Below are 10,233 nucleotides of genomic sequence, written 5' to 3'. Positions count from 1 at the left end.
GCAATGGGGACCATTTCTTCTTTAGGAGGGAGGAATGACCCGAATGGAAAATGGCATCCACCCATGGTATTCATCCACCCATAGTATTCATTCCCCCATGGAATTTACCCATGGTATTGTAAGTGGCATCTACCCATGGTATTCATCCATCCATGGTATTTATCCACCCATGGAATTTACCCATGATATTGTAAAGTGGCATCCACCCATGGTATTCATTCACCCATGTTATTTTCCCATGGTATTGTAGGTGCCATCAACTCTTGGTATTCATCCTCCCATGGTATTTATCCATTCATGGAATTTACCCATGGTATTGTAAGTGACATCCACCCATGGTATTCATTCAACAATGGTATTTACCCACTCATAGAATTTACCTGAGGTATTGTGACCAAAAAAGGTTATAAGTAACAAGGCACATTTTCTAAAAGGAAAAAAGGTCCACCATAATGTAGCATTTACAGCTATTATTTGTTTTAATAAAAAAAGTTTCTTTATGGTTTTGTTATTGTGTGTTCTCCTCTTTTCTTCTCGCATTTGAATTTTTCAGATCTTGGGGGCCTCCCCCCAAGATCCAAATTCGAGTATCCAAGGGGAAATAGTGGGTTAGGTCTACACTGATGTCCAAACTAGGGTCTTGAAACCCTAGCGAGGATGGCTCCTCTGGCACCGAAAATAATTCATAATTCAAATTAGGTGACATCACTAATGAAAAGGGAGGAAAACCTTATGAGACTGCCGATACCGTTTCCAAGTTGGAAGGGAGGAAAAAATCCCTACGTTTGGTGTGCCAGGTGTCACCATGGTCTCCAGATCGAGTGCATGAGTTGGCATCTTAGTCCAAATGAAGATATTATCATATGGGTCGATGGAATAATCCACCTCATCCTCCATTCCACCCTTTCTCCACACCTGTTACAACCCTAAACCATTAGCAACATCTAAGGAATGAATTGTATTGCAAACCATACATCATTTTCCGTCTAACAACCACCGACTTCTGGATCAGATACTATCAGTGTCACCTCCCTCTGACACTTTTACCAACCCTTGACTGAAACCATGATCTGACAAATACTGCATAAGGCATCTCTTAAACCACAAACCCCTATATCCATGGTTGCACATATATGTCTCCACTTTGCGAGGTTATCTACTTCACTATTTTATTTGTTTATTAAATTTTATTTCAGGAATTGGATGTTATTTTACTTTTTTAATGTATTTAATGACTATTAAAATTTCTGCAATGGCAAAGGGTAATTTTTTTTTAAATAGTAAATTTGAGATGTAAGTATTTAAGTTATTCATCATAAATCTTTCATTGGTTAAATTACAAGTTTACATATAAAGAAGGCCAATGAGCACTATCTCAAATCTAAGCATTTGCGGAATCCTTTTGAAATTGTGTTCCATCAGTGCGATTGGTGTTTTTCTTATCATATATACTTTTCTTCACTTTAAAGAGATAAACACAGAGACATGGACGAAAACATGATTTCACTAATAAATCAAATGAATTGTTATTCCTAATTATGCTAATAAATCCCTTTTCATGTGGTCATTCTTTCTTGTTATTTTCTTTTGCATAATGTTCACCAACTTGCGCTAACTTGTAATAGACATAAAATAAGAGGTAAAAAACAAACGACCTTCACCAATTTTTCAATGTACAAGTGAAGTAAATTTGAAATTCCAAATCTAAACTAGATGGATAGATGCATGCAGGGGAGATGAGTATGGTTGTGCAGAGGCAAACTTTTGTTATGTCCTTCCTATTTAATTTTAAAAACATTCAAATTTATTGTTAAATTTAAAACTCTCTCTCTCTCTCTCTCTCTCTCTCTATATATATATATATATATATATATATATATATAGATATATATATATAGATATAACATACATGGATAATATTTCCTATTTAAGTTTCAATCTCATATCTGATATGGGGTGTTGAACCATGAAGTACACAATGGACAAATACATGTGGGAGAGGTGGGAGAGCATGAATGTTATGTTGCTAGAAGGTTGGAGGCAGTGGATGTAGGTCATAATTTCATGGTATCTATCTTGTATGGGATAGTAAATATTAAGCACCATGCTCTGAATTAATGATTGTTTTAATTGGTTTAATGTATTTTCATCTTATTCATTAGATGAGAATAAAATGATATTAAATGAACAAGATGAAAGGCACTAAGCCAATAATTGACTTAGTGCATGATGCTTAATACTTATCGTTTTTAAAGTGTGAGCATGTTACTCCTCATTGAAATACCTTTTAATTTCCATTCCTTAATTTTCCTCCAAGTTTTAGTTTTGAGAGAATGAGCATGTTAATATTTAGACAAATGTAATGCCATACTACTCAAATTAAGACACTTAAATATGGAACTAACACTTAAGGAATGTAAATAACAAACAATTCCAAATTAATTAAGGAATACAAATAACAAACAATTACAAATTAATTTAGTCGAGAGGCTCATTTTACAATCTACTATGAGGATGATGTGTAATTTCGTTGGTGCACAAGTTGGAGTTGACACTTCTCCTTTAAAAAAATACTTTAAATAGAAAAATATTCTCGATTATAATAAAAACTTAAATGATTGTACATATTTGGTTAGTTTTAATTAAAACCATTAAAGTAATTAAAAAATCATCTTATATTTCTCTTAAAAAAATAGAAAATATGTGTTATAATGTTGACCTTCGTAAAATATTTTAATGCTCACAAAGAAAAACTAAATTGGCTAAAGACATGCCAAAAGACATCCCAAAACATAGCAAAGTTGGACTACCTCATCTCAATTTATCATGATTAGTTTTCAATGTCCTTATATTTTGGAAATATATGTTTTATATCTCTTTTTAATTGGGCATAACGTCAAGGTGTCCATTAAATATTAATGTGCTCTGAACACACACAGTAAACACATATTTTAGTGATTTTGAATAAATGAATTTTATATTAGTGCTCGGCAAGATGGACGACTTGCAGTCAATAAAGAAAAATCCGCGAAAGATTTGAGTATTAGTATTAGTTAGTTGAAAGGGACGATTTGAGTTAACACCACTCGAGTCAACCAGAAAAGGAAAATCCACCAAAATCCTGTATCAGATACGACTCCAATGACGGGAATTTCACAAATGTAGTTGATATCCACAATTGCCCAAACCCTCTGAAATATTTTTGTAATCGATCGCCCATCTGAGGAGCCGATGGCAGCTTCCACGGATTTCGTCCTCATCACCTCCACACTCATGCTCATCTTTCTTTCTGCAAACGCCCATCTTCTTCATCATTATCATGAGAAAAGTCGTGAACGACTGCAGGTCGATATAGAAGCCCTGCAAGCATTCAAAACCTCCCTCACATATGATCCTTCTCACGCCTTGGCCAACTGGGATTTTTCTGCCAATCATGTCTGCAATTGGACTGGTGTCACCTGCCACCCTCACAAACTCCGCGTATCTGCCCTAAATCTCTACAACATGAGCCTGCAAGGGACTATACCTCCACATTTGGGCAATATCTCCTTTCTTGGCGTGTTGAACCTCACTTTGAACAGTTTCTCTGGCATAATCCCAAACGAATTGGGCAAGCTGCGTCGCTTAAAACGTCTGTCCCTCAATAAGAATCACTTGATTTCGTCCATTCCAGAGGCTTTGAAAGATTGCACATCTCTCAGGCTGCTTAACCTGTCCTTCAATAATTTGACAGGGACTATTCCGAGTGGTCTAGGCCAATTGCAAAACCTGCGAAATCTTTCACTGTCCCATAATGGATTGACTGGGAAAGTGCCCGAATCATTGGGAAATTGTTCTGCGCTGGAATTTCTGGTTCTAGCAAATAACTTCCTTAGCGGCACTATCCCTTATCAGCTTGGCTTGCTCGCTAGAATTAAATGTCTGTCTCTTGGACAAAACCAGCTCAGTGGAGGAATCCCGCCTTCACTGCTTAATTGCACGGAGTTACGCGGATTATATTTGTATGAGAACAGGCTTACCGGAGAAATCCCGTGGGAGATAGGAACCAAGCTCTCTAAAATTGAAACTCTGGCTCTTGGAGGAAACCAGCTCAGTGGAGGAATCCCGCCTTCACTGCTTAATTGCACGGAGTTAAGCGAATTATATTTGTATGAGAACAGGCTTACCGGAGAAATCCCGTGGGAGATAGGAACCAAGCTCTCTAAAATTGAGACTCTGTCTCTTTGAGGAAACCAGCTCAGTGGAGGAATCCCGCCTTCACTGCTTAATTGCACGGAGTTACGCGGATTATATTTGTATGAGAACAGGCTTACCGGAGAAATCCCGTGGGAGATAGGAACCAAGCTCTCTAAAATTGAGACTCTGGCTCTTGGAGGAAACCAGCTCAGTGGAGGAATCCCGCCTTCACTGCTTAATTGCACGGAGTTAAGCGAATTATATTTGTATGAGAACAGGCTTACCGGAGAAATCCCGTGGGAGATAGGAACCAAGCTCTCTAAAATTGAAACTCTGTCTCTTTTTGGAAACCAGCTCAGTGGAGGAATCCCGCCTTCACTGCTTAATTGCACGGAGTTACGCCGATTATCTTTGTCTGAGAACAGGCTTACCGGAGAAATCCCGTGGGAGATAGGTACAAAGCTCTCAAATTTAGTGTCTCTGCAGCTCTGGGGAAATGAATTAAACGGTACCATTCCGAAATCTTTAGGAAATTGCTCTCAGCTTTCACTCCTCGAACTCTCTGAAAATTTCTTAATGGGAGACATACCTCAGGAATTTGGAAAGCTCCGTCTTCTACAAATACTTAGACTTCATGTTAATCATTTGTATAGTGATGAATCCATTTCCATCTTTGGAGCACTTTCAAACTGCACCAATCTGCAAGGACTCTCTCTGGGGAACAATGATCTTAATGGCGACTTGCCTGGAAGCATAGGCCGTCTTTCTCAAAATCTGCTTTATCTCTATTTGAGTGGGAATCGTTTCACTGGTAAGATACCCCAGGAGATGAGCAACCTCACTGGATTGATCCTGTTGCGTCTAGAGAACAATTTGCTCTCTGGAAGCCTTCCTTCTGCACTAGGACGGCTGTCTACTCTTCAGCTGCTGGACCTCGGCCGGAATAACTTGGAAGGTAATATACCCTATCAATTCAGTCAATTGAAAGCTCTGTATGAACTGGACCTTTCTCAAAACGCGTTTTCTGGAGAAATTCATCATGTTTTTGCAAGTTTACAGCAGCTAAGAATATTAGATCTCAGCTATAACAAGTTCAGTGGTAATATACCAGATAGTGATATAGGGAATTGTTCCAATCTCGAGCTTCTGGACCTCAGTTACAACCAGCTAAGCGGCGTGATGCCATCCAAAGTGGCTAGCCTTCATAACCTACAGTTCTACATTAATGTCTCACATAATGCACTCACAGGAAGGGTGCCTGCCGAACTGGGAGGAATGCACATGGTTCAAGCAATTGATCTCTCTGACAATAATTTTTCAGGGAGCATACCCAGCCAATTAGTGAATTGTGCTGGACTTGACTACCTTAATCTTTCTCACAATTCATTGGAAGGCACCATTCCGACATCAATCGATCAAGTTGCAGGACTTCAAGATTTGGATCTCTCTTTCAATAAGCTTTCCGGTCCCCTGCCTACCTCTATAGAGAAATTACAGAAGCTTACGCATTTAAACTTGTCATACAATAACTTCACAGGAGAAGTACCATCCTCTGGAGCTTTCAGAAAACTGAATTTTACATCATTCTTAGGAAACACTGGACTCTGTGGTAGATGGATAGAGTTACCTCATTGTAAATTGACGACAAGGCACCATCATGATTCCAAAAGAAGGGTGGTTATCTTGGCCACTTCCGTTGGTTTAACTTTGCTATTGGTATTTTGCCTAGCCTTCATGGTTTTGATATATTTTCGTAGCAGAAAGTCTGCATTGTTGGAAATTATTTCAGCGAGATTAGGGAGGATGCTGAGGAGCCAACTCCGCGAGACGAAGATTGTAAGTGAGGAAGAGGTGAACAGAGCAACTAATGGTTTCAGCCCGGATAACCTAGTGGGCCGTGGCGGCCATGGGTCAGTGTATAAGGGCGTATTAGACAACGCCACAATCGTTGCTGTCAAAGTTATAGAGTCTGCCACATCAGGAGGTGCGTACAAGAGACTCATAAAAGAATGCAAGACGTTGGGAAGAGTCCGCCATCGGAATCTGGTGAGAATGGTGGGCGTATGCTCAAGTTTGCAGGTCAAATGTTTGATTATGGAGTTCATGTCGCAGGGAAACCTGGATAAGCATTTGCATTGTAGGGAAAATAATTGCAGGTTGGATCTGAAAAGACGGTTGAGCATTCTCAAGGACGTGGCCCACGGAATGGCATACCTTCACCATCACTGTTCTCCGGCCATTGTTCATTGTGATCTGAAACCTTCCAACGTTTTACTGGATGAGACGATGACGGCTCGTGTTGGAGATTTCGGTATTTCACGCCTCATGAACGATTCAACAGCAGCAGCAGCCTCAGGGGACACCTCCAGTCATGTGATCGGGTCTGTTGGTTACATTGCACCAGGTAAACACTGATACACTAGATTCATTGAGCAATGTTGTATATGGGAAATATTTGAGTCAATGATAAAGGTTTTATATATAAATGCTGATATGGGATTATATGTGAGTCACTAATAAAGGTTTTATATATATAAAATTGGTTACAGAATATGGTACAGGAGGGCGTCCGTCCATGAAAGGGGACGTATACAGCTACGGCATCTTGGTACTGGAAATGATAACGGGAAAGAAGCCCACAGATGCAGTGTTCTCAGAAGAAGAGTCATCATTGCAGAGTTGGGTGGGCGATGCATTCCCCGACAGATTGTTGGAGGTGATTGACACGACTTTGGTGGAGGAGATTAGAATGGAAGAAGAGGATGAAGAACATGATGTAAGTGAATTTATGGGGCATGGAATTGTTGTGCTGTTGGCGAAGATAGGTGTGATGTGCAGTAAAGGGGATCCTCATGAACGACCGACTCTTCGAGAGGTTGAGGCATCGCTAGAGCAGCTAGTCGCCAAAATCCATAAGAATTCAGAAAATGAGTTGAACCGCCTTGGACAGGTGACTGACGAAGCCATTTCTGAATCTGAATCTGACTAGGGCATGTTGTGGAAGAAAATGATTAGTGGTCAGCACATATATTTGGAGGAAAATGATTAGTTTAGATTAGATGATAGTTCTGCATTTTCATTTGTTGTAAGTGTGATTATAGGTTTTTAGAAGTAGTTAAATCCAGAGATATTTTCTAGTTAATTAATCTCTTATATTCTTATGTGGTGAAGAGATTTGATCAGTTAATTAATAATGTAATTAAAATATTTTTCTATCTTAAAATAACATATATCATATATTATTATTTAATTAATATAAATGTGTTTTTTAATTTTTTAATTCCATATGATCAATTTTTTAATCGATTTTTTTCTATATGAAATCTTCTTTCAATATAGGAAAAAAACAACATACATTTTTTGGAATATCTTTTTCTAAGTTAAAATATTTTTTTAATCATTGAAAATAATGATTATTGATTAAGATAATTTTTTTAGTGGTTTACAGTGATAATCATAGAATACAATTTATAATATTAAGTGGAAAGAGATTATATTGAGAACAATTTTATAAATAGTTTGAATTAGTCTATTTTCTTATTATTATCATATTTTTTTATTTTTTTTTTGAAGTTTTTAAGAATAATTGTTATTGAATAGAATTTATAGTAAAGTAAAGATTATGTATTAATTTTGGGATTTATGTATAGTTAATGGTTTAGGATTTGCATTTTATTAGCTTATTTTATAAATAAAATTGATATGCTATTTTTTTTTTCTTATATATAGATTTAATATAATTATAAAATTCTATAATGATGTAATTTTCACAAGTTGCCAGGGGTTAATTCATGTATGATGATAGCTTAGACCATCATTTCCAAAGTTTTATTGTCAATTTAATAGTGGCCTATAATTTGTATTTCAATATTACTAGTTATTTTACACATTAATATTACAACTGGTGGCTATCATCATACTTTGGACCACCACAAGTGGGATACTCAATAGTACATTCATGGATTGACATTTGTTTTATTAAAGAGTCGAATATTATGTATACATTCTAAATATGTATAATGATTCGTTAAATATTTTTTGTTTTATTCTTGGCAATAATGCATTTATTCTAGACTTAAGGAACCCTCAATCTTGTCTATTTGGATTTGTATTCCTAATGTTCGTCAATACTTTGTGGAAGCAAAGATAGCGTGCTCAATTTACCTTGTTGTTGGTAGATTGTTTGCAAGGTTTACAACATTGATGAATGTTGTCTACCAATTCCTATGCCTTTTATTGATCTAATTATGATGGTTTGTCTATGATTCGTGGTAGTTTTCCCATGTCTTTGAAAAAAAATATATAGTCACAACTAAATATGAAATTGATATTTTATGAGAAAGGCTCACACAAATGGCTCTCAATTTACACAAAAATTTCAATCCCTATACTCCTAATCCCATTAATGAAAGTGTAATGAATATGCTTGCTTTCTTCTTGGAATACTTCGAGTGATTCTCCTTGTAAAGGATGTAACATTTCATTTATAGGAACCTTAAAGGATCCATATATAGTAGTTGCTTCTATGTTGAAAGCTACAACTCCTATCAAAGAAATGAGTAGTATTGGTTTGCATCCATTGAGTTCTTGAGTAAGTAATGTAGCTCATAAGTTAGGATTTTCCAGTGTCTATTATTCTTTGGATGATCATATTTAGGAGTTGTTCTTTTTTCCTTGTTGATAATATTGTAGAAGTATGTCAATGTAATTACTCTACCTTTGACCCCTTGGATCTATTCAATTCAAATATGTATAAGTTGTATATAAGTTACTATGATGATGGCAGTCAAACCGTATGAGCTTAAATAAATGAACCCTTGTGTAATTCATATAAATATTTCATGTCAATTCCTAATGTATAGCTCAAGCCCAAGGCCCAATCCATGAGTGGCTAGGAATCTAATTCAGCTAAACATGTTTTTGATGTACCATGTGGTAGTGCATACCACGATGTACTCAATCTATGTAAATTTTATTTCAAAATGTAATATAACTTGATCCAACATTGCTATGGAGACAACATGTAAACGATTATGGTTTCACTAGTGGGGAAGAGGAAAGGAGGCCCAAGGGCAGGGGTATACAACAATGAGCATCAATCACCATCCACACGCTCGATGATAGTGTTTTCTTTGATTTCATTGCATTGTGGCCTATTGATCTCATCCAATCCAATCATTTTCCATTATCATTGAGTTGCATTGCTAACCTGCAAAAAATAAACTTAAAATGTATCAATGACCCTCAATTCCTTCTTAATCGTGACATTGAGTGCTGACTCTATTGATTATTCATGGACCATACAAAAACATAACCTACCATTTTTGATAAATGTAACCGTTTAGATTCACATCAACACTTATTTTCCCATGTTGAGGATATCCTACTTATGCCAAAGGAATTTTTCCTAACTACCTTTTTCTCATAACTTTTACCCAAAATCTAGCTAGAAATTAAAACGAATTGGTGGTTTCGCAAATATGAGTTGTTGAGATTGCACAAGTTAGGTGTGATAGGTTTTTTCAAGGTATTGAATCTGTTAATGAATTCAAAAATTCAATTTAAGCAATGGAAATTAAAACCTAACCAACCACTACTTACTACAATTTCGATGATGTACTATAAAAGGTTTAAAAAGTAGAATGTTTAGAATTGTTCATTCCTCTCCAAGTTTTCATCATTTTCTAATGTCATATGGAACATTTCCATCTATGTTTGTTAATACTTGGTGGGAGAAAAGATAGTATGCTCAATTTACCTTTTTGTTGTTAGATTGTTTGCGAGTTTACAACATTGATGAACGTTGTCTACAAATTCTCACTTGTATTGATCTAATCATGATGGTTTGTCTATGATTGGTGGTAGTTCACCTATTTATTTGAAAAAATATATAGAGTGACAACTATATATGAAATTGATATTTTATGAAAAAGGTTCACACAGATGGCTCTCAACTTACACAAAAATTTCAATCCTTATATTGCTAATCCCATTAATGAAAATGTAATGAATATGTTTGCTTTCTTCTTGGAATACTTATAATGATTCTCCTTGTAA

At 36.3% G+C, this 10,233-nt stretch overlaps 1 protein-coding gene across 2 annotated transcripts; it reads left to right on the top strand.

The window, feature by feature from the left end:
* Nucleotides 1-4,949: 4,949 nt before the first annotated feature.
* Nucleotides 4,950-7,355, top strand: LOC149139833 (putative leucine-rich repeat receptor-like serine/threonine-protein kinase At2g24130). 2 transcript variants are annotated; one of them, XM_089448837.1, is made up of 2 exons: nucleotides 4,950-6,580; nucleotides 6,738-7,355. In XM_089448837.1, the coding sequence occupies exons 1-2, from the start codon at nucleotides 5,005-5,007 to the stop codon at nucleotides 7,163-7,165; spliced, it is 2,004 nt and encodes a 667-aa protein (XP_089304963.1). In that variant the 5' UTR covers nucleotides 4,950-5,004; the 3' UTR covers nucleotides 7,166-7,355. The 2 variants fall into 2 exon arrangements, with proteins under 2 accessions (XP_089304963.1, XP_089304962.1); XM_089448836.1 differs by having other exon boundaries at nucleotides 6,726-7,355.
* Nucleotides 7,356-10,233: the final 2,878 nt, after the last annotated feature.

This window comes from Pinus tabuliformis, chromosome X (assembly GCF_031772625.1).
Source record: "Pinus tabuliformis cultivar Carrire ecotype Pingquan chromosome X, CPIR1, whole genome shotgun sequence".
NCBI classification, from domain to species: domain Eukaryota; kingdom Viridiplantae; phylum Streptophyta; class Pinopsida; order Pinales; family Pinaceae; genus Pinus; species Pinus tabuliformis.
This window is presented reverse-complemented; position numbering and strand designations above follow the sequence as displayed.